The sequence below is a fragment of the Chiloscyllium punctatum genome, chromosome 42, assembly GCF_047496795.1.
Source record: "Chiloscyllium punctatum isolate Juve2018m chromosome 42, sChiPun1.3, whole genome shotgun sequence".
NCBI classification, from domain to species: domain Eukaryota; kingdom Metazoa; phylum Chordata; class Chondrichthyes; order Orectolobiformes; family Hemiscylliidae; genus Chiloscyllium; species Chiloscyllium punctatum.
The window spans coordinates 24,726,714-24,752,903 of NC_092780.1; the positions used below are offsets into that span (position 1 = coordinate 24,726,714).

The 26,190-nt window shown below is 39.6% G+C and overlaps 1 protein-coding gene across 2 annotated transcripts in view; it reads right to left on the reverse strand.

The window, feature by feature from the left end:
• itga3b (integrin, alpha 3b) overlaps window positions 1–26,190 on the reverse strand; it is a 165,121-nt gene that overhangs the window by 50,569 nt on the left and 88,362 nt on the right. For both annotated transcript variants that reach the window (XM_072561670.1, XM_072561671.1), the window contains exons 4-9: window positions 25,190–25,448; window positions 23,357–23,461; window positions 20,582–20,789; window positions 15,820–16,013; window positions 7,471–7,559; window positions 869–1,008 (exon numbers count right to left, since the gene is read on the reverse strand). In XM_072561670.1, the coding sequence (XP_072417771.1) occupies window positions 869–1,008; window positions 7,471–7,559; window positions 15,820–16,013; window positions 20,582–20,789; window positions 23,357–23,461; window positions 25,190–25,448 (995 nt within the window). The remainder of the gene's footprint in view (window positions 1–868; window positions 1,009–7,470; window positions 7,560–15,819; window positions 16,014–20,581; window positions 20,790–23,356; window positions 23,462–25,189; window positions 25,449–26,190) is intronic.

Here is a 26,190-nt window from a genome sequence, read left to right on the forward strand (position 1 = left end):
TTTTTCTACTTTTGATTCTTAATGATTTCCTACTGAACTAAATAATCATCCAGAGATCTTGCTTACCCTCAGACCTGACTAGAACTGTGGTAATCCTCTTTAAAATTACTTAGTTTCTGTGAGCAATTTTTCCAGTCAAGACCAGAGTCTGATCTGTCCAAAATGTATCCATCAGAGACAACCAGACAGAATGCAGCATAATGTTGTAGGTCAAGGTACACCTTTTTTTAAAACACTTGCAGCCGTAATTTAAAGGCTCAGTGTCCCAAAGCACTTCAACAGGGACGGAGAAAATTTGAATATGCAAATTAAGTGAATGGATAGAGTGGCAGGTGGGTTGGTTGCTAATGGGGATTGGGTGTAAGAGAGAAGCCAATTCTGGTAAGGTGGCCCATGGGGGAGTACAGGTCAGCAGGAGGTATTGGTTTGAGGTTGCTCATAGTATAATTATAATCTTCTTATGTTACCAGAGGATTATCATTGTTTGTCAGGTCAGAAGGTAATCAGAATCTCTGTACAATTAGTTCATTAAGTAGTAAAACATTAAGAATTAAAACTAGATAACTATTGAACTTAAGTGAATCAGAATCCTTTGGAATTTAACAAACTTCTCCGGAGGGCTCTAGAAATACAGAGTAATTGCTCATCCAAAAATTCAATTTCCCAGGATATTCCCATTGACTTAGCTATATCAGGGGATTCTGCATGGTCTCAATAAGCAACTCCAAACTACACTGATCCAGCAAATCCATGGCCATCAGAACATCACAGAGAAGTACAGTTGCTGTCTTAAATTTAACCCCTGCTGTCTTAAATTTAACTCATACAACAATTCTATGACCACATCATACTTGTATAAAGGTGGTACCTCAGTAAAATGACTCTGTCGGATAATGTTCCAATTAGAATGTCAGGGTAATCATTCCCGTCGACATCAAGTCCTCCACTGATTGAATAGCCAAATGTATTGATAGGCTTAGTTTTCCCCAGATCTGCTCCACTGATAACCTTGAAAATGAAAATGAACTCATAATTTATTGTCACATTTCATTTGCTCACTTCATATGTTATTTCCAAAGAAATTTTCATTTTCCATGAAACAATTCTACCCATGATATTTCTTAACTTTCGACATGCTGTCCAAAATTCGACATTATTTCAAATTGTATATAGCTGTGTGTTTGTGTCAAATAGTTTTTACTCATGCCAGATATTTGATTGTTTTTATATTTATTTGGTATAACAAGTCCCTTAATAGAAAGAAAAGACAGGAAAGGACTGCATTTGAACCCAAATTAGATTTGAACGTAAGTGTCATATGTGAAAAAATATATTAACACCATCGGAAATAAGTGGTGCTACTAAAAAGGGACATTGCCTTTTGATAAGGTCCAACACTGTATCTTTTCAGTTTGGTAAGGAACTACATAAAACATTTTTGAACTTCATCACCACCATGTTGTACGACACTAAACTAAGATATTTTATTTCTTGATGACAATTAAAGTGCTTATTTTGGCAGTTTGCCTGAGCTATCATATCACCATAATGAAACAAAAGGGCATTTAATGATGAAAGTTTCAGTGTAGAAACAGCAGCATAGTTTGTGTTACTGTACATACAGAATCTGTCACAGACTGAAAATTCACAGATGATCAACGTAGCAGCTGTGAAATTGAATTTTCAGAGCATTATATTCTTAATTCCAGAACCAAAGGACTGAAATTATTCGCTGAGGTTCTTGTGGTAGACCGCACATTTCTTTCTGGAATGACATCAGTTAACCAAGGCTTAGCTTTGAAATAACGATTTTTGATAATGCAGTTTTGTTGATAAGTTACTAGTCACAGAGAAAAGCAGGCATTCTGTCAGTTCTTGTTCAAAATTCCAACTCCATTTCAAAAAGTTGATTGATGCACCAATGTGTTAGCTTTGCTTCACTCGGTGGTAGCTATCCTACCTGTGAATCAGCAGTGGATTCAAGACTCACCTCCGAGAGATTTGTGCTCAGAAATTGAGGTTCATATTCCAAGCGGTGATGGGTTGGCTGCATTATTGGTGTTACTGTATTTCATAAGACTTTACATCATGACCTTTTCTGCCCTCTTACAAAAATATAAAACATACCATGGCATTATTTCAAAGACGAGGAGGTTAATTAATTTCCTGGCCAATGTTTACCCCACTCAAAATCCATGAGAAATAATTATCTGGACATTGTGGTTTGTGGATCTGCAGTTGCCAATTGGGACTAAAGTTTTCCGACTTTACAACATTGACTACACTTCAAAAGTGAGCATAAAAGACATTGTATAAATAGTTTCTCTCTTTAATGAACAGGGTTCCTAACCACACCATTCCTGTCTGAAGGCACTGACCCCTTCTTGGAGAATGCTATGGCTGACAACTCTGCCAAGAGAATGTTTAAAGGAGGTTCTGATAGATTTTGATCAGGTGGATGGAGTAAGACCACTGACCTCTGGAGAGTGAAAGGTGAGAAATTGAGTTAAAATGTATCCCACATGTTGCGATGTGAAATTTTATTCTACAGAGAGTTCAAATCATTCCCCTGCCTAAAAATATGCATCAGAGAACCAATTGTTGGGCAGTTGCTCGAATGCTTGCACAGCCAAAAACTATATGAATCAAAAGAATGCTACAATGGGATTAATGTTTGTTTTTAGTGCAGGCAGTGAATGCAAGGTATAACCTGGCTGTATCTTATATAACCTATCCAAGTTTCCTTTCCAATGGCACCACTAGCAAAATATTTCAAATGAAAATTTTTTTGTCTTTCATTTTTATCTCATCATCAGAGCTTACAATTCCAGGTAACCATCAATGTGCTGTCACCAAACAAAATGAGAAAAAGGATGTGATTGTGCATACTGCCCGTGAATAAGTATTTAGAGTATAAATTTAAACCTTTTTAAATTGTTGTAGATGCTCATGTTGTTTCAGAAAATATTACTGTTTTGAATATTAAATAAATTTGATGGTGAACTGAACACCTTGGGTAGAGGAACAGTGGGAGAGTCTGGGTGAGGTACTGAAGAGAGGCCAGGGGTCATGGAAGCAATCCTGGTGCAGCTTACCATTCTCAAGGTGGAGAAAAGAAATAACCTCTGTTTTTAATATAAAAGGAAACATCAATCTAACATGCTTTCCTGATGACATAGTAAGAGGGACTTTAAACCAGAAGGCCAAGTTTTCAAGAGCTCTGTGGTTTATTAACTTCATGTGGGAAAGAGAGAGAATCCAGAGACACCACTGTGTCAGCAGAACTAAAACCAACATCAAATAAAGCACACAGGAACTCAAGATCATCAGCCAGTCAAGGCACTCATTCTGTGACATTCTCATGTACTTAATAATTTTCTTCACAGAGAACTCCAAACAACTGGCATTTTGTCAACAAAACCACACAGCAATAGATTGCTGATGGGCAAGACTCAGCCAAACGTTCAACAAAACTCTTCAATGAAGCAATCAGATGTCTTGATTGTAGGAATGGCTTTTTTTTCCCTATCTAGAAATCTATTTCTATTTACCAAGACTCCCAACTTGCCCAGAAATTCTTGCTCTGCAAAGGTTATGTCCAGATTCAAGTTCCAGTCTACCTCTGCTAATCAATCAGAAGAGGATAATTTGTCAGGGATAAGCAAAAATTGAATTGCCATTGTCAATGATCTCTATCTCAAATGCAGAGAGCCTGAATTTATGCCCTGATACTTGCTTGCAATAGGAGGGTACTAGTAATGATGGGAATATATTGAGATCAAGAAACAAAGTGTAATGATGATGAAGGAGGACGATAGAAAAGCTGCTTCAGTCAGTTGTCTTTAGTAAACTTTTTTTGTAGATTATAGAAAAGTGTCGCTGTGAAGTAAGCAGGAATTTTCCTCTCTTGTGTTCCTCAACAGATCTTTGATCTACAATCGTTGGCCTCAATAACATACAACATTTTGGAGTTGTCGCTAAAGCTGAAGTTTGGAAACCAGAGAGAGAAATGTTTAAAATAGAATTTTAAAAAACTGAATAAACAAGTCAATAGAAGTATTTGTATTTAAAGAAGATCTTCCAATAATGACCTAAAACACTTCATAGTTAATTAAGTTCATTAGCCATAACTGTAATGTCAGGCAATACAACTATCAATACATTAACATGATTTTTAGGTACCAATGAGATAAATGATCCAATAAATGGTTCTGAATGATGTTGGCAAGACAAAATGTGGGCCAAGATACCAGCAAATTCACCTGTTCTTCTTTGGATGGTAGTAGTTTTTATGTTCTACCTGGGAAGATAGAGGACCTCATCTCATTGGGCAGCATTCCATCAGTACTGCACTGAATAATCTTCTGATTCAAAGGCAAGTACATTAAGTCTGAGCCATCACTGACACCAAGGCTGTCTTTTAACAAAAGATTTAGAAGTATTGCCCTGGATGATTACCTCCTTTGGGGAGGAAGGCAAACAGAGCAACAGGCGCTTACAGAATCGAAAATTTAGATTGTGTATAAATAGTTTAACATACACACTTGTATGCACATCTAAACACACTTCACATCTCCCCCTCCCCACTCCAAAAAATGTTGTCACTGAGCGTAAATTATTAACTCTGTTTCTCTCTCATCAGACCTGCTGAGTTTCATCACTTCTTTCTGTTTTTACTGTGAATGTATAAATGATCAAACATCTTCATTGATATGATAATTTAAATCATGTCTGAATTTGCAATCCTCTATTTCTTCAGGATTGTTTTTCTCCTCTTTGAAGTGCTTCCTTGGCTGTAAACATCTGATGTTCTGCTCTAAAGTCCCTTTGAAAGTCTCTGGAATATCAATCAGGATATAGAGGTGCCGGTGTATGACTGGGGTGAACAAAGTTAAAAGTCACACAACACCAGGTTATAGTCCAACAGATTTATTTGGAAGTACTAGCTTTCGGAGCACTACTCCGTCATTGGGTAGCTGTGGAGCAGGATCATAAGACACAGAATTTATAGCAAAAGATCACAGTGTCTTACATGCTACAGATACTATAACCTGGTATTGTGTGATTTTTAACTTTATCTACTAGGAGGCAGACAACAGTGCCTTAATTATACTTCCTATTTCATTCTGATTCTCCTTATCTTGTGGCCCAAGTCCTAATTTTGTGATGTGCTTATGTCACTGTTGCTGAGATGGAGATCAAATCTCTTTCTCTGCTCTTTGGCAGAGGTCACCAATTGCTGCAGTTTTAGCTTCTTATTGAACACTGCAAAGATGAGCTGTGATGGGGCTCAATAACGGTTATCCTGTATTGTGCTCAGTTAGTTCCTCATTAAAACCTCAGACCGTTTCCTGTTTCAAATCTGTAAAAGTTATCTGCAGTGCTTAAGCCACATGTGATAAAAAAAGTTACTTTTTCACAACTCAGAAACATCACAAAGCATTTGACAAGCAATGACTTGCTTCGGTTGCTGTCATGTAGGTAGTACAGAATCCATTCTGTACATTGTGGTCTCTGTTGAACAGCAGTAAAATTAATATCTAGTAAATAACTATTAAATAACTACCTCCCCCGACTGCACCTTCCCAACTTGCAAATTCAACCACTGCAAAAGACAGCAGATGCGCAGGACCACCATTTAAAAGTTTCCCTCCAAGACGTACACCATCCTGACTTGGAAATATATCACCATTCCTTCACTGTTGCCCTGTCAAAATCCCAGAAATGCCTTTCTAATAGTCGTGCTGGTGTCCCTACATCCCCAAGATTGCAACAGTTCAATAGGCAGCTCACCACTACATGTCTATGGACAGTGCTGGCCCAGCTAGAAACACCTGTGAATGAAAGTAACTGAAATAATTAACTAGATAACCTACCTTTGGTAGTACCAGGAGGTGAAAGCATGTTGGCTAGAAAACCATGGCTCTAAATTCTTTTTAGAACAGAGTTCTTTAATATTTGAATCGCTCGATAAATGTCAGGCTGAGCTTCAGTTCAGTATCTTTGGGAAATTCAGCATGCCCTCAACTACGCACTGGAGGGTCACCTTAGATTATGTGCTGAAGTTGTTGTGAACTGGTTGAACCCACAACCTTCTGACTTGAAGGTTACAATATTGTCAGCCACGCCAAACTAAAAAGCCCATCAATAGAAAAGAATGGAAATCAAAGAATTCTTTTTAATATTCTAGCAACCATCTAATGAGTGACAGTTATAACAAGCAATTTTACTGGAAGCAATATTGTTATTGAACCTAAATGTCTATACGCAGCCCCTGTAGCATGAGGCCGTAGACAACAATCAAGAATCCCCGCACATCTGTTCCCCCAACACAGAGAGTACCAAAGGCTAACAACATCCAGCATCATCCCATCTAACTCAGCCATATCAGTGGGGACTGGAGATTAAATCTGGAACCAACAATAAATACAGCAGCTATCCATAAAGCCACTTGGTACAACATTTTTGCAATTACCTCTTTCTTTCTTTTAAACATGGATCAGCCTAAAATATGAATTTTATGTTTAAAATTCCTTTCATAGGACTTAGACATTGTTGGTAAGGCCAGCATTTCTTGAAAATCTCTAATTGCCTTCAAACTGAGTGGCTTGCTAGACCATTTCAGAAGGCAGTTTAGAGATTAAATTAGATTCCCTACAGTGTGTAGACAGGCCCTTCAGCCCAACAAGGCCAAACTGCCTCTCCAAAGAGAACCCACTCAGACCTATTTCTCTCTGACTAATGGGCAATTTAGCATAGCTAATTCTTTTGGCCTGCACATCTTTGGACTGTGGGAGGAAACCCACTCAGACACAGGAAGAATGTGCAAACTCCACACAAACATTTGCCCAAGGCTGGAATCAATCCTGGATCCCTGGCACTTGGAGGCAACAGTGATAACCACTGAGCCACCCCGCCACCCCAACTACATTGTTTGGACCAAGAATGGCATATAGGCCAGACCAGGTAAGGACTGCAGATTTCCTTTCCTAGAGGATGTTCATAAACCAAATAGGTTTTTATAACAATCATAGTTGTATGGTAAGCTAATTACCAAGTTTAGCTTACAATTCCAGATTTTAATTAATTGGAATTAAATTGCACCAGCTGCCACAGTGAAATTTGAATCTATGCCTCTAAAACATTAACCTGTGCCTCTGAATTAATAGTCTCCCCCTGAGTGATTGCATACTCAGAGGAAACGCCCTTGCCCAGAGAATCGAGTGTGTAGAGCTTGCTACCATAGGTGTACTTAAGGCAAGCAGAACCGAAAGGGAATCTAGGTCATTGTACAATGGAGCGGGGGATAGGAAAATCTGTTCCATTCATACAGCACATTACAATTCGATGAGGATGGACACAGGATGCTCAGGAGAGGTATCAACACCAGCATGAACCGGTTGAGTCAATAGCCTGTTACGGTTCTAAATTTTATGTGACTATAGTCTCACAGTTCCGAAAAGGTCATACCTGAATAGGTTCAGGATTCAGTCCATCCTTGCTGCCGTGGTAAATGAAAAGCTTGCCAGGACCATCATATGGAGCTCCAACGGCAATATCTGTGGAAAGAAAACCTTTGCATTTGAACAGTCCTTAACCCTGCAGTCAAATGGGAAAATTCTCACAAATATACATGATGATTCATCAGACCAGGATTGCCTGGCAGTTCAAGCATCACAGGAATTTGGCGTTGTTTCTCCGTTTCCCCCATTGTGCTAATTATTTGAAAAGGATTATATTTATGAACATCTTATCCTCTGGAATGGAGCTGGGCAATTAATTATGGTGACTGAGCAAGGAAAATTCATTTAATAACAGGGATTACAGGATTTCTACCTCTGTGAAGGGGATTATTTTCAGCTTCATTCTGTTAATACACATCAGTTGTCTTCTGAAGGAATGATTAAAAGATTTTGTAAAACAAGATTGCAAGTACTTGAGGGATAGATTTACAGATCACAATCTTTTTACAGACTATAATTTGAGGCAGTTCGCAATCTTCCTCATTTACTTCACCAATAAATGACACCAAATGGGACTAGCTGTGACTTTCTCTTTTACCTGCTATCAGGTTGCACTTTGGTCATAGCTGAAGTTGATAAATCAGTCTGGACTTCCACTGGGCCTAACTCCTCAGCTCTGAGCAGGACAGTGAAATGCATTTCAAAGGATGGTGTGTTCAGACAGGGTCTGTGCAGCTAAATAGGGGGAGGCAGTGGTGTAGCAGTAGTATCACAAGCCAGAACTCCAGGCTAACGTCCTGGGACCATGAGTTTGAATCTCATCAAGGCAGACGGTGAAATGTGAATTCAATAAGAAGTCCACTTCAATTCACTGATGTTCTTTTTGGGAAGAGAATCAAACCTACAGCAATGGGGGAAAATTCATCCAGATGTCCTACTTAGTACACATTGAATATCTGCTGACAAAATGAAAATTGGTGGATTTTGGGTCAGACAACAGAAAAATCAGGCACACCTATACTGCCTCATACTCTCGTGTTCAGTACTCACTATCCAGATTCCGAAAGCCACTTAGGAACGACAGTGGTGACTGCCTGTGAAATCATATTGCAATGAGGACTTGATACCTCCAGATGAGAAGGGAAGGAAAAAAGTGGATGTTTGCAAAAAATATTTCCTGGAGGGCTAACGCAATGTCAGAATCAGTTTGAATTCTCTTGCAGTTGGAAAACAAAGTTTGGCCAGTTGCTGCCGAGATCCTATGTCACGTCATTTAGACTGGGGTCACATAGACTTTGCACTTTGACAACAGGAAATTAATGGACCCAGAACTTAATCATTATCATAATTTCATAAGTTGACAATGTTGCATAAGGCCCATTGGCTAAACTGGTAAGTGTGAATGCTGCAGCGGTGCATTGAACTGCTCTGAAACTGGGCCTAAGCTATTTATTTTGGGACATCGTAAGAGGCTTATTATGTCGTTAGCTGTGCTTTTACTACTATACTGGCAATGTCGATGATGTCAAGAGTAACTCACCCATCTCTCCATCACATTAATACTGATTTTCTCAAACAGAAACTGCTGAATAACTCTTTATTTGGTTCAACTCTCTCTCAATGGATCAGAATAGGCTTCACTGTAACTATGAGCAAAAATATGTTGTTTTCCTTATCTATTATGTTTTACAAAGTGTCAACAAGAAAGAGAAAGGAGCGAACATATCCGCTAACAGATCTCAATACTCTTCCGGCTTTTAAACAAGACAACCTTCAAAGGACAAAATGTAAATAAATCCTTCACCTCAGCAGACAGAAATCTCTGCTTTTCTTCAGTCATTATGAACAGCAACCTTTGACTTCGAAGCAACCACTGCATATTCACTCTCATAGATGTTGTCCCACAACTAAACACATCCAGAGCGGAACTGTTTTGACCTCTGTTCATTTCAGTCGATTATTTCCTTCCTGGTGTAGTTATACTAAGATCTCGTGCTCTAGACTGGCCAAAAATGAATGAATCCAAACTGTTGGATTGAGTAGAGCAGAGTGGGCAATAACACAGTTGAAAGCTCCCTGCAGAAATGTGCCAACAATATTTTTTCTGTAACTGTGACAGAGAACAGCTGGTATGGTGCAGAAATAGCAGAAGGGAAGATAAATATTGGTGTGACAGTTTGAAACACACTGTCAAGTGATCATGGTATCAATCTGGTTTGGTTGCACCATTATGACTGCTCAGAACTGTGGATTGGGGACAAGTGAAAGTCACGGCTCAGCTACAACCTGAGAGCAGGCAGAAGGGAAACTCGCAGTTCGTCCCAGTCTGGGCCTTTGCTGATGTACAAGGTCTTCCCATGCCCTGTTACAGAAACGGACATGGCTGAACAGCAGAGAGAAAGGATGACAAATTAACTGCGCTGGAGGTAACATTTCAAACACTTCAATGCCACATTTCGAAAAGATCAGAGAAGTTCTTCCTCCAAAAAAAATAAGTGGGCATGCCAGGTTCTGTCCAGAATTCATGTCCCATTGAGCAAAGTTCAGGAATACCTGGCTTTGAACGATGTAATTGTTAGCAGGTCATTAATTAGAGAGAAACCTCAGACCTCCTCCTGTTTTTCATTAATAAAGGAATTTCACCCCACCAGATGTTGAGCCAAATGTAAACCTCCAAGGTGCAGTGAAAGCCATACCATTCTGAGAATAGGTTACTTTGTAAAAGCAGTTGCAGAAACCACAAGAGAGTTGTCTCTTACACTTCAGTAAAAGCAGTTTAATAATGCAGTGCTCTGTGACACTTTGAAATGTTTAAAGTGACAATGTTCTGAACTGTACCCCTCCACCCCCACCCCTTTGATCCTTTAACAATGGAGACATTCATCTGTGTGCTGCCTGGGTGAAAGATCACCAGTTCCTGTCACAGACAGTAATGCAATCAGCATTTGAAGGAACATTCAGCCATCTGAACTTTACAACAGAGTGAGATACCACAAACTGTAGCTGTCAGGATTTTTTTTAGGACAACAACCAGAGCTTGTGTATGGAGCACACCTGTAAACACAAGAGGCAGATTACAAATTCACTATCACTTTCTGACTGTTGCCTAACATTAACGATCTGGATTTTAATTAAACACAAAACCCATACGATGTAACAATGTTGAAAGTGCTAATTTAGGCTCATAAGTCTATGAATATCTTTAATAATCAGGTTTTGTTGGAAGCAGTGGGGGCAACATTTGGGAAAGCTTTTCTCTGGGCACTCAGTATAGCAGAAAGTGAAACCTGTTTATAAAAAAAGTTTACTCCAGTGGCCCTCTCTTATTGGTTGAATTTTTAGAAGTTTAATCTCTGACCTCTGATCAGATGATGTTTGATCATGTGACCCGTGGCCGTTGATTGATTGATTCTGTCATTTGCCTGATAACATTTGGGTTTCTCGGTGTCCAGTTATAGAGAGGAAGGGGTACAGTCCGGAAGACAGAATTAAAGCCAAAAGTAGATAAGCTGTCATCTTACTGGATACGCACTGAATAGCAGAGCAGGCTCAAGGGGCCCAATGGCCTACTCCTGTCCCTAATTTCTTTGTTCTTTTGTCACTTACGTTTCATGCCAACAGTTGATATGTGTGAACCAGAAAATTCAACCTTCAAGTATGAAGCTCTATGCTTTCCTTATTGCTAGTCATGGCTTGAAAGACATTTATTCAGAAAACAATATATTGACAGTAACACCATGATATGACCCAGGGAACCAGAGCCATACGAAAAGTCAAATAAATCTATTTGTATCTTTTTTGACTGATAAATTATAAAACCTCCAAACTATTCAGGCAAGAGTACACTTCACTGCTGAATCAGATCATGACTGATCATCTATCTCAAAGCTACTTACCCATGCTCTCCCTACATCCCTTGGCGTTCGGAAATGTATTAAATTCTGATTGAACAAGCTCAGTCATTGAGCTTCCACAGCTCTCTGGAGTATAAAATTTCAAAGACTCGTCATAGTTTAAGTGAAGAAATTCCTCCTCACTTCAGTATTAAATGACCCACCCCAATGCTGAGATCAGGTCCCTTGCTTCAAGGCCAGGGTAACCATCCTACTTACACCAACCCCTGCATGCTCCTGTATGAATTTTATAAGTTTCAATGAGATCACTTTTCATTCTTTAAAAGTCGAGAGAATACCAGTCCAGTTTTCCTAATCTCTTGTTAATGCATAAATATGGATTAGTTGGAATAATGGTGACCATGACAACTATTGATGATGGCTGTGAAAAGTTCATTAACTGGTCCAAAGAAATTCTGCCACCCTTAGCCTGATCTGGCCCATGTGCGACTCTGGACCAACAGCAATATTGGTGACTCTTAACTGCCTTCTGAAAAGGCAACTCAGTTTAAGGGTAATTAGAGATGGGCAACAAATGCTGGCCCTCTCAGTGATGCCCTCATTCCATAAAATAATAAAGGAAAACAAAAACTCATACTTTCCCTGCTGTGTAAAGTTGGCGATAAGTGTGTACATAAGTCAATGCAAGGCAAGTTTCTGAAATAAATGTCTTTCTTAGAAATGGGAATTCTTTTCCCAACATCCACAACAGTGGAGAAACTGTTCTATCCCCAAGGCTGAAGGGGATATGTGTGTGTTCAGATGAGGTGATGATCGTGACTTTCCTTGGACCATCTGTTCAAATAAAACTGCCCCCAAAAGACACTGTTGAGGTAAGTTCAAACAGCTCTGAAATCAAGTGGTATCAACAGATCATTTATAATGTTGACAAGGGTATGACATGCAGTGGACTGCAGACAGACATTCTCATACTCCCTTTACAGAGCCAGGTCAAGATTGAACTCAGTCAACACTGAGCCAGTCTGTAACTGGAAATGCTGGAAATGGATTCACAAAACAAGTTTCAAAATAGCTTTGATACAGCACACTAATTACGTCGACTGAGAATTTCTGTGAGAATTTATCCCAGGAAATCTTTCTCTTTCCAGAATCAACTCCTTGCCAAGGCTGCTACAAATAGTGTCAACTGAACAAACTCCAAATAGAGTCTACATAGGCCCGGAACAACTAAAACCAGACTCCAGAGTAGACAGTTCACGAATCGTATAGAGTTACTTTAAAGAGAGAGCTGCACATTTCAATAGCTAACTATTGTTGAAGATCATACTGAATTACACATTTGATCTTGAAATGAATTAATCTGGTTTGATTTTGGTAGACAAAAACAAATTCTCTCCATACAACGGGTTAACTCAGCTGCCAATCACCTTTAATTATGCAAGTAACATCAACTCGCCAACAGATGTCACTGTTTCCTTCTCTGCAGTTAAAACTTCAACAATGATAGAGAAGGTCAGATCTGTGCAGGTCTCACTGATACACCATTATGAGTTATCTTCACTGTTCAACAACAGTTTCCGGTAAAATTATGGATGGGCCTTGTCAGTGACTTGGAACGAATAAATGAAAAATAAAGAGTTTCTAGGAGTTGTGAACATTGAATACAAATTAACCTTAGCTTTTCAGTCAAAACTTCAGTTAATTTACAAATACGGAATTCAATTTTAGGTGTGCATTTTTAAAAATGGCATTTTGATGCCAAAAGTAGCCTTATTATCAAAAACAAAGCATTCAAAGCTCTCAGATTCTGGGGGAGTTGGCTTATCAAGCTCAAATGAGAGAAATTTAACAGACTACATCAAGTGGAGTGGAGATTGTCATTGCAGACAGTGGAAAATAGATATCTATATTTGCTATGCTGTGGTTGTAAGTCACTTCTACCCTCTGCTCTGGTGGAAGTTTGACTCGAGTTTAACATGCTGTGGCTTAACATGAAGCCCTGTGCAGAAATCAGCAAAGGCAAGATTAAATTTGTGATTCCTACCGCAGTTTTAAATCCACATACCAAACTATGTCTTCTATTTCAAACTCTGATATACCTTTTCTTACATTATACACAGTAAATACACAGTATTTGCTGAAATAAGCAATGTTAAAAAAAGTTAATGAAGAGGGTATTGCTGAGATATTCCTGCAAGAGTGTGCAGAAAACTAAGAGAGATATGTAACTCAAGTGCACTAGATTGTTCAGAGCAGTGGAAATCTTAAAGGTTTTGTGGTGCTAGGGTGCAGAGACCGAGACACGAGAGTACAGGCTGTAAGGAGCCCTGTGAACTACTTATTTTCCCACGTGGAGCAAATGATCTTGCCACCAGAGGAGAGGTTTGCTTGATGGGATCACAAGTGGTGAAGTTGGGCATCATATGAGCAAAATGCTGACTTTTATTCCAAATCAATGGATTAACAATTCACTTTTACAAAGGAAGAACCAATGGCCTAAAGCAAGCAGCTGAATAGTCTGGAGGGAGACAGAAAATACTGAGTACACCTCTTCTGCACACCCAGTCTGCCAGAGATCATTCTGCCCCAAATAATTCCTGCTCAATCGTACACTACTAACCCTCTCATCCCCTGCTCAATCTGTAGGAGACTATTCTCCCTCCCTCAAACTGGAGGCTCTCATATGAACAGCAACTGCAGCACAGTGCAGTAATGGGTCAGTAACGTCTCTGACTGCACCCTGCCAATTTGATAGACTGATTAGTACAATTAAGTGGAAAGTTACATATCAAATAGTCAGGCAAATGCTACGCAATGGTGAGGATTCCAGTCCCTTACCAACAGGATTACAACAGAGCCATGTATGACGGCACTCAATAGCCACCAGATGGAGTCATCATTCCTAAATACATTCAATGTACACTTCCGAAAAAGATAACACTGCACAAGATATATAAAGAACAAACATTGGGAAAACACACACCTTGAACCACTAGGCATGTATTTGCAGATGAGCAGGTGAGCTTAACTTGCATTGCCTGAACAATATTGTATGTTCACAGCAGATGTGAATGTTGCATTTCCCACCAGAAGTACTGAGGATGACGAAAATAAGGAAATACCACATGGCTTTTAGACAAATTATGCAATGGCATTACACTGATACTGCAGTGGCATTACACTGATACTCCAGTGGCACTAAACTGATATTCCAGTGGCATTACACTGATACTCCAGTGGCACTACACTGATATTCCAATGGCAATACCTTGAGACTCCAGTGGCACTACACTGATACTCTAGTGGCATTACACTGATACTCCAATGGTGTTACACTGGAACTCCAGTGGCATTAAACTGATACTCCAGTGGCACTACACTGATATTCCAATGGCAATACCTTGAGACTCCAGTGGCACTACACTGATACTCTAGTGGCATTACACTGATACTCCAATGGTGTTACACTGGAACTCCAGTGGCATTAAACTGATACTCCAATGGCATTACACTGATACTCCAGTGGCATTACACTGATAGTCCAGTGGTATTACACTGATAGTCCAGTGGCATTACACTGATACTCCAATGCTGTGTTGAGGAATTCTGACATGCCATCCTTTGGCAGTGATTTCAAACTAAGGTTCAATCTAAGCATTTAGGTCACTCTAGTTATGTCAATATAGCATGGAGCAAGAACAGAATTCTCCAAAGAAAGAATGTTGGCCAAAAGACCAACCTACAACACTGACAAAACAAAGCCAATAATTCTCATTCGTTTCTACGGGATATGATCTAGAATGTGTGCACCAACTGTCTATACATGAAAAGTTAATGCACTTCAACAGTTTTTCATTATGTGTGATGGCTTGTCAGAACATCTCAAAGCTTAACCATTTTCAAGGTTCACTATCTTAGCATTAGTGCATAGAACCCTTATCCATCTTAGCCTTAAACTAAGGCTCTGGGATTGATTACATTGTTTGTTTTGGACAGGCAGTGCATGAACACAGCCACTTTGCACTATCAGACAGAACGAACAGCCATCTGGTGAGGTGTCAAAGAAAATTCTCCAAGGATCCTCTGTTCCCATTGAAGCAAATGAGCCTTGTTGGAAAGTTTAGTTACATGAAGACTTTACTACTGAACACTATTCCCTGTGTAATGCACAAACCACCCCCCCCCCTTGACTCAGGGGCAGGCATGAAATATCACTTTCCCTACTCCACTGGAATTTACAGTCACAGTAAATGTGAGGGAATCTTGGCTGAACTGATATGTGTCTTGCCTCCAGCGCTCAGGTAGGAACAAGGCATTCTCTCCTTTCCAGCTCCTGGAAATTTGGCCACATGATTGGCATTCTCACTGAGAGGATCAAGGTTTCTGAACTTAGCCCGGATGGTTTGGTCCCCCTGAATTTCCAATGGGAATTCCAAGGACAGATGCAGTATAAAGATGACAGTTGAAGTTTTTCATTTTAAGTAGTTCATGAATCATCTCACCTTGAAATCCATCTTGATTAATGTCTCCAATAGTGTTGATGGCATAACCGAACATGGAATCCTTTGAGCCATTTATTACCAGGTTGGGTTCCACTGAGAACTGTCCTGCCTCATTCATGTAAATATACACCGCCCCACTGATCTCCTTCTTCTGATCAAAGTAGTGAGGAGCTCCGACAATTATGTCTTTCCAACTATTTGGGAAAACAAAACAAATCATTTCATTAAAAATACATGCCTATAAAGTAATTAGACCCATGCAACTTCTGGCTAGCCTGGCACAAACATTATAGATTGTTAATCGGATAAGAAAATAAGGTACAATAAGATTTAAATCTTCAATATTTCATTACAGGAGAAAATTACATGCTTATTTAACCTGCACTACATGATGGGGGATAGAAGAATTGTTAAAACTTTCTGAAAGGTACAATCATTAACTGGATTATCAATTGTTATGCGCCATCTGATACTGTTCTCAAAGAAAATCCAGCTCTCATTACATTCCATTTACTGAGAAGACATCCTCTATCAGATAGTAGACAAGATAGTAAATGTTGTGGGTCTCATGCTTTGAGGTTGTACTGTCCATCTTAAGCTCATCAATAAAATATTTCTTTTTCTATTTTGTTGCAGTCTGGTCATAAAAGTAATTTATGAAGTTGTGAGAAAAGCAAGCCACTTAAAGAGAAAACCAACAACCAAAATATAAATCAAACGTGACTGAACATGTTTATGAGACTGAAGTAGACACAATAAACAGACAGCGAAGCACAAAGGCTGGAGAGTCGAGTCTATTAACTTTAATGACAACCCGGTTTGCACTGCAATTGCACCGAATATCAACTGAAATGTCCTTGTCGATGTTGTGGAGAACAATTTATCAGATCTGAAGAAAGCATTATTTATTAATTGTTATGCCTGCCCTTAGTCTTGTGTCAATAAAATGTTGCAACTCCTTTCTGCAGACATGCTAGACAAAATATTCATCAATGGACATCATTTTGGCTTTGTGCACTTGTTAAAACACAGCAGCTCTGTCCTCCATATTATTTGCATGGTTCTGGTGATGTTTAGACAGTCACCCAGTAATCCAGGGACCCAGACTGATGACTTGGGGCCATGGATGCAAATCCCACAACAGCAGCTTATGTAATTCAAATTAAAATCTGATTTTGTTTTAAAATTGAAGATTTGTCCCAGTAAGGATGACCATAAAACTACTGTCGTTTGTTATAAAGACCCATCTAGTTTACTAATGTCCTTTAGGGCCATCCTTATCTGATCTAATCTATGTGTGACTCTAGATCCACAGCAATGTATTTGACTCTTAACTGTTCTAAAGGGAATTATTGATGGGGGACAAATGCTAGGCTTGCCAGGGATGCACATATCCCATGAGTGAATAAAAAAGAATAGAATATTCCTAGCTGGGCATCTGTACATTGGCAGGAAGCAATGGAGTATACGTGAAACCTACATGCTGAGTTGCACAATAGTTCTGTCCTGACAAATAAATAAACTTCACCTTAGAACTAGCCCCTGTTTGGCAGTCTATTGGATAGAGTTTAGAAGATCAATTCAATGTTCAAGTAAATTTCATGATACACAGGCCTACATGCATATCGTACTGATAAAAGCCCAGGGAAATAATTGATCAATTTGTAAGTAGGCACCAGTGCAATGCACAGAAATGATTTCCCTGCAGCTAACTAGCTAAATGTTTTAGGGAACTGGTCATTGCATCCACATCCATTATTGTTCTCTGAAAGACACTTAGAGTCATAGTTGTATAGTACTGAAACACCTGTCAGTCTAACTTTTCCATGCTGACCAGATATCCTCATCTAGTCCCATTTGCCAGCATTTGGCCCACATCCCTCTAAACATTTCCTAGTCATGCACCCATCCAGATGCATTTGTAATCATACCAGCCTCCACTACTTCCTCTGACAGCTCTTCTAAACAAATGCAAAAAATGCATCTTTAATGTACAGCTAGAAGGATGCAAGTTCAAAGCAATTGTAGCAGACCAGCAGCATTTGCAAGTGCTTGAATCTGAATCAATTGTTGTATCCACCAATTGGGATAGTGCTACATAAGAAAGTTCGTATGAGGTGTGGCTTGTATCACTCACCAAGACAGTGCTGAGTATTTTGTGACAGGTGCAAGCTTTATTCTACAAGGATTTCTTGCACATTTTAGGCAATAACCTTGAGAAATCCAACATGTGAAGAAGAGCCAACCAAGGAATAATGCCAAATAAAAGTTTCTAAAATTCTGTCCACAACATGCAAGCAGGTCAGTAAAGTCCAAAAAGTAACTGTAATATTACAGCTGACCCAGTCAGACACTTTATGTGGAAAACCTTACACATCTCAAGATTGGCTTCAGAAAACCTGCAGCTTTTACCTTCTTCCTAGTGATCTATTCTCAAAGGAATAAACATGCACTATGTATCTGTGCAAATATCATTCCTTTACGCATCTTACATATGATGTACTCAGGAAATTGTTACTGTGTGGTACAGTTAAACTAACTGCTTACAAGAAGTCAAATATCACTTGCTTTGGCATTTTCCATCTTAAATATTATTATGGAACCTTAGGATGAACACCCGGAACCTTTATATCATTGATGCAGATAGTCCACATATTTTGGTCTATGGCCTGGTGGTTAAACAGCAATGACCATAAGGGTAACATGGGGTTGCATGTGCAAAGGAGTGTCAGCCATGTGTTATGTGTACCATGGCTTTGTGTCTGCTATGCCATTATGTTGCCAGTAAGGGGCAATACTAGACTGGCAACTCTTGTCTGGTTGCATGGCAGTCTTGTAAAGATGGTGCTGACACCAGAGATCATGGTCTTTCAATGGCTATTCACTGAGCAAGAAGTTGGTCCAGGAATCGTATGTGGCAATATGAAGTGAAAGGGATGCCACAGTGAGGGGGAAGTAGTTACAAAGAAGGGTTTGCTAAGATGTGATGAGAAATCGCACAGGCTTTGCGATGGAAAGCTCTGCAAAAAAAAAACTCATGGCAACTCATGTCAAAAAACCTCAAGGCTGAGCCCAATATCTGCATCACTCTACATATTCATCCAGAAAAAGGTTCCCACTCTGTAGAGAAAAGGGAGTCATTGAATTCTGGCATAGATCCAGATCAGCTGTATCTTTTAAAAGTTATATAACGTCATGACATGTGACCTTTTGGTATAAAGCTACTTGCCTTGTCTTCAGTCACTCTGTCTCAAGTCAGTGTAGTCAGTCAGTTAAGTGTCTTCAATGTACAGTGTCATCGGTAAACAGAGAACCCATGTTATCTGGATAAGTCTGTGACATTATAGCCTTGTAAAGAATTGTAAATAAACTTCAATACATCTGTCCCACAAGTACCTCACTCAAACATAGGTAAAATCGCAAAATAGCTCAAGATTAAACAGGCTGTTCTGTAAAAATGCTGACAATGTTTTCAAATCATTAGGAATTTTGAAATCTAAAGTTTTTTTTTATATATTGCTCCCTTGCTACAAAAGACTGAGAAAACAAGAATTAGTTTTAAATCAACTCATTCAGACATGCTGTGACAGTACACTGGGGCAAATGGGACTTGAATCTGGACCTTCTGGACAAGAGGTAGGGACATGAACTCTGCACCACAAAACACTGCACATATACTACAGCTGTCAACTCAGACTAGGCTGGTTCATAGTGTTTCTGCCTAATTTCAAACTGAGGATATTTAGTGTGGGAGGTGAGTGTAATAATCAAAACACTACAGACATATTGCAACAACATTCTTAGGTCAGGAGGTTCTCGCACTTCAAATCCTAAAGGGACATTTGTTCAAGCATCCTATTTAAGTAACAGTGGCTTTGATCAGCTGCTGCACAGGATGATTCCTGAGTCCACAGCTAAATTGTCTTTAGTTAGGCCCAATGTACAAACGTAATGACAGTCTTGTGGCACAGTGGTAGCTCCACTATCTCTGGGCTAGAATGTCAGAATTCAAGATGCACTTGCCCGAGATGTGTCATAACACATCAGAACAGGTTGATGAAAAATATATGCGCAAATGCAAAGAAGGTAGATATTTTCAAATGAGGCTGCTGTGTCTTGTCCACCAATATGCTGACAGATGCTCTTTTAACCACTGGCAACAAGGACAAAGCTATTTTCTGCATTCCATAACTATTTTGAAGACTGCAGTTAAAAGATTGCCTCATTCTTCCATGTTTTCCAATTTAGGACACGAGTCACTTTAGTGGTTTTGCCTCTTAATCCCACATTTCCCCAAACTAAACACCTTAAACCCTCCCTCCAGAATGAGAACAGGTATGTACAGCTCACTTCTCTGTTCACACAAACTGACAATCATTCTGAAATTCTTCCGTACAAATTACTTTCAAATAAAAGCCATTTTTAAACACTATGCTTTTTTAGCTAATTATAATAAAGGGGCAGCTGCTGCCATTTAAAAACTTGAGATTTAGGTCACTGAATTCATAACTCTCAGTGGTCTAGTTTAGTTTGAACCCAATGGAAATTCAAACAACCACTGAAGAATTGGATCGGGAAAGCCAGCATGACAAGAAATCCTCTTACAACACTATTCCCAGTGGATAATCGGTTTGGGTCTCTTTCTTCCTACCTCAAGAACCCAAGTTCCCCAATTGGGAAAGGCAGTCTACACCATTCAAATCATAATAGTAACAAAGCTCAATGATGCACACAGCAAGTTTGCAAGTTCCACTTTACGTACCTATCATTATCAAGATCAGCAATTGCGACTGAACTCCCAAAGTAAGACCCTGTTTGACTTCCCATGATCACGTGCTCGATAGCTAATTCGTCGTCTGTGCTCTGTTTAAGAACAAACACCGCCCCTGTGTGATTATGACGAGGGCCACCTGCCACATAGCTGAACTTTGTGGGATGTGTGACTCTCTTTCCAGCAGTAAGTGAATATCCTATGGAAAGATAAACTCAAGATTAGCAGTGAGATTATTGAGTAGGCTCTACATGGCTCAGTAGCGAGGTTGTAAAAAAATTACAAATTCAAGGGACAAACTGTAATAACTTCAGCTTGGGCACTGCAACTAGTTTCAGTTCATTTAAATGAAGAAGGGCTATGTCAGCAACCAGGTGGTCTCATTCTTATTGCATTCCACCAGCCCCTTTTGAACACCATGTTTGTCTACAGAGCGAGGGTGAGTTTGGTTGTGATGCTCCAATGATTGACTAGTCAACCCCTGCTTCTTATCGAAGGTCTACATTTGAAATGCATTTTCTTTCCTTAGGTTGGGAGGGCACCTGCTAAGGAGGTGATACATTTAACAGAGTGTCGGAAGTGAATAAATTATCCAGAAAATGGGGGAGAAAACTAGACAAAACAAATGTTGAAGCAATTAATTCAGAAACAGTAATGGATGAAGACTGAAATCACAACTGTCATAAATGCCACAGCATATGAAATCCAATGTGAACATGCCTCACTGGACATCAAGCCTTGCTATTTTCCAGTCATCACAGCAGTTAACTTTTTTTTTAATCAAAGTCTACAAATTGCCCAATTTACTTGTCAGCAAGATCCAGGTTAATATAAAATACGGACCATGTTTCTGCACTTAACAACACTACTATTTATTACAAATAAATAGATTCTAACAACAGACCAACAACCATGAATATAATATATGTTGAGGTTCTCCATAAAGTTAAAACCCAAATAAGTTGCTTTCTGTTCCACATTTTCTTCTAAACGAGGACAAATTAGGATGTGAAATTTCAGGATGCCACAACCTGTCTCTCTGTCTTAATGGGATTTCCTCTTTCCATTTGTCCCTTTCAAGAGCAGCTGGAACCCTCCACCTTGGGATTTGACTGAGAGCCACTGGGAAACCTACTGACTCAAACAGGACTACTGATTCTCCCAGCACTCAAAAGGGAAATCAGAAGGTCTGAAGTCAATGGTCTCTTCTCAGCTCCCAAAATGAACAATTAAAATGAGGTGTCTTATGCCCCAGTTCATTTATTTTTATTTAGAAGGCCATAACACTCCTTACAGGACACTTACAACATGGAGCAGAGTAAATGTTAAAAGGGTCGTTTAGCACGCTTGTCTTCACTGCTCAGTCCTTTGAGTATAGGAGTTGGCAAATCATGTTGAAGTTGTACAGGACACTGGTGAGGCCTCTTCTGGAGTATTGTGTCCATTTCTGGTTGCCCAGTTATGCGAAGGCTATTATTAAATGGGAGAGGGTTCAGAAGAGATTTACCAGGATGTTGCTGGGTAGGGAAGTCTTGAGTTATAAAAAAAAAACTGGATAAGCTGGGATTTTTTGACTGGAACATAGGAGGCTGAGAGATGATCTTGTAGAAGTTTTTAATATCATGAGGGGCATAGATAGGGTAAATGATAGATGCCTTTTCCCGAGGACAGGGGATTTGAAAACTGGGGGGCACATTTTTAAGGTGACAGAGATTTTAAAAAGACATGACAGGGCAAATATTTTCCACAGAGGGTGGTTTGTGTGTGGAATGAACTACCTGAGAAAGTGGTGGAAGTGGGGACAATTACAACATTTAAAAGACATTTGGATGGATACATAAATAAGAAAGGTTTGGAGGGATATAGACCAGGAACAGGTAGGTGAGACTAGTTAAGTTTGGGATTATGTTCAGCATGGACTGGTTGGACTGAAGAGTCTGTTTCCATGCTGTATGACTCTATGACACTATGGAGACAAATTGAGAATCATTTGTTAGCTGATTCCATGTCCACGAAGACCCGCTGATTGGAGGAGAACCAAAAAATTGAGGAACACGTTATTATGTTGAACCACTGAAAAGAAAAGGTGAGGCTAGAATTAATTTGATTTCAATCAAGTGGGTATATAGCAAAGATAGGATAATTTAATAAATTATGTTTTTCTGCCACCCTCCAACGTCAGGTACATTGATATAAAAAATAGCATTTGTCCCAACTCCAGATCACTCTTCAGTGAGTCATACTGGAGAAAACATGTAGATGGATAATGACAGAATAGATTTATCATAGAATCCCTGCAGAAAGAGGCCATTTGGCCCATTGAGCCTGCACCAACCCTCTGAGGAGCATTCCAACTGGATCCAGACCCTACCCCACCCTATCCCTGTAAACTCTCATTAACCATGGCTAATCCTAGCCTACACATTCCTGAACACTGTGGATTATTTCAGCATGGCCAGCCCACCTAACCATTGGATTGTGGAAGGAAATCCATGCAGACACAAGGAGAATATGGAAACTCCACACAGAGAGTCGCCAAGGATGGAATCAAACCTGGGTTGAGGCAGCAATACTAAACACCAATCTGTTCCCTATGTGTTTCATTTATTCTTTCCAAGCTGAACTGTACGGAAAGACATGGGGAACATCCATTGTATATAATGGTAATGGTTACAGCTGCCTGCTGTACAACAGTCCTGTGTGAGTCATTGTCTCCAGCAGCTCAAGGAAGAAAATGAAAAAAGACTTGTGGAAACTAAGTAATACCCATGTAGCTGTGGGCCTTTCCTGCGTCTTTAAGTATGTAAGGGCCATCAGACAGTATATCGTGATCAAGAAATGTCATATTCTTTTGTGAGACTTGGACAGTTCCTGAAAAAGAAAAAACAATGATCCATCAAAACTTTATGGCTTATTCATTTCTTGTAACAACACACACTGAAAGTACAGAATCAAATTTAAGTGTAATTAAAATTATGTTCTAGCAAATGGCTTTATTAAATAAAATGTATTATTGAAGTTACAACTGTTACATGTAAGGGTAATATTGTCCTTCAATTACATTGATACCTTCATTAGTTTGGATGTTTTATATGTTTCACAAAAAGGATTACGTGGATAACAACATCAAATTGGAAAAGCTGAGCTCAGTCTATCTCGAAGCATAATGGCTTGTTATCCTGCCATATATTCCAGAATGTGACAACTGTTAACTTGGTTTAGAGGTAGCACTCATTTGAGCTTGTGGGTTTAAGCATCATTCTAGGATTTTGGTGCATAATCTAAGCTGTCAGTTTAGTGCTTAGCTGTTGCAGGCTCAGTCTTCAGGGGAGATGTAAAACCAGACCTGTCAGCCTGTTCACAGATGTAAAAGCCGCTGAGCCACTTATTTTTGCAAAAAAAACGCAAATTCCCCTCTTGTCATTGCCAAATGCATCCTTCAACCAACACCATCCTTTCAGAATGGCATTAGCTGTGCCTTGGGAGCGAGCTATCTACCTTCCCGCCTTATCTGAGGAGGGTAGTGCAGCGCAATGGAAATTAGAAGAGGATGGAGAGGAAACAGCTTTCTCAATTGAAAGGAATGCTGTGACAAGTTAGAAAAATAAGTTTGCGCTGACCTCAAATAATAAAATCCAGAACGGAACCACGAGATATATAAACATTTCAGCTGGGATCAACTTCAGGTGAAAAGAAAGGGTTATATACTACGCTGAATTGTTTAACATACGCAATGGCTTAGTGTAACACTACAAATACTGATAGTCTGAGGCGTTCAAAATAACTTCATAGTAACATTGCTAGGGTTAAGCCAACGTGCATGTTATGCATCACCAACATTTGCTGGCAGCATCCAAAATTTGATAAACTGTTGATTTTAGTGCAAATTAAATGGACGGATGAATTTATCAAAAAGAACAGCAATATTTAAAATGCTTGCAATATATAAAAAATCCTTCTGGAGGGTTAACAAAACCTGGGCCAAACAGAGGTATCAGCCACTCTGATTTTACATTAACGTCCACAGGAAAATACTTCAGTCGAGATCTGAAGAATCAAAAGAAGGCACAAATCCTTGAAAGCAAAAAGGAAACTGGACCATATTGCAAAATTCGCTTCCAAAAGAAAATAAACTGGGTAAAAGTGGTGAACAGAATCAGAAACCTCATTTTCACTGGGTTCTATGATCAAGATCTTGGGATTGATCCTCTGAAGAACAGTTACCACCCAATCTCAATCAGCTCCTCTGGGCAAACGAGAAAGGCAATCTCCTGATATTCTGGAGATCCTTCTTTTTGAAAGCAGATTATGTTTCAAAGATGTTCATTGAGCCTGACTACAATTTTTCCAGCAAGCCTTTATGATTCCTCTCTAAGCCAACATAATGATCGCAAAAGCCAAAAAAAAGCACATGAATTGTAAATAGTTTCCTGCATTATTACTAAAACATACTTTCTTTCTGGAGTCAAGAGGATCAACAAGACAACTGCACTGCATTCACACCCAGGCTGAAATAGTTTGTTACTCCACTCAACAAGCCTAAGACCCCCTATGATGTTTCAAACTAAATATGAAAGAAAAGATTTATAAATGCCAGACCTTGCCAGTTCCAGCCACCTGGTGCTCCGTAATATGCATAGTGATTGGGATGTGTGAATCCTGCAGCCATGCCCTTCTGGCACATAAGCAGTCCCTGGTGATCATCCCCGACATTTTCACAGAACTGTGCTGGAGAATTGTCCCAGTCATCATTTGGATTGATGCCGATGTTGTCACTCAAGATAAAACAACGACCCAACAAAATTCTCTTCTCATCTTGTTGAGTCAATTGTCTCTTCTCATAACGATGTGCACAAACCTGGGGAGAAATACATAGGCAATACTTAAAAACAGATATCTCACCAATGAAAATCTCCCCTCATACTATGTTTTTGGGTCTTGTTGTAGCAAGCCACTTGCCCAAATCAATCTAAAACAATGTTGACAATGTATGGGTCAATTGTAATTTGGATGGCAGCACTCTCACCTTCGTTAGAGTCATAGAGTCATAGAGATGTACAGCACGGAAACAGATCCTTCGGTCCACCTTGTCCTCGACCAGATATCCCAACCCAACCTAGTCCTACCTGCCAGCACCCAGCCCTTATCCCTCCAAACCCTTCCTATTCACAAACCCATCTAGATGCCTTTTAAATATTGCAATTGTACCAGCCTCCACAACTTCCTCTGGCAGCTCATTTCATGCATGTACTACCCTCTGCGTGAAAAAGTTGCCCCTTAGGTCTCTTTTATATCTTTCCTGTTTCACCCTAAACCTATGCCCTCTAGTTCTGGACTCCCCCACCGCAGGGACAAGACCTTGTCTCTTTACCATATCTATAAACCTCTATAAACCCCTCAGCCTCCGACGCTCTAGGGAAAACAGCCCTAGCCTATTCAACTTCTCCCGATAGCTCAAATCTTCCATCCATGACAACATCCTTGTAAATCTTTTCTGAACTCTTTCAAGTTTCACAACATCCTTCCGATAGGAAGGAGACCAGAATTGCATGCAATATTCCAAAAGTGGCCTAACCAATGTTCTGTACAGCCGCAACATG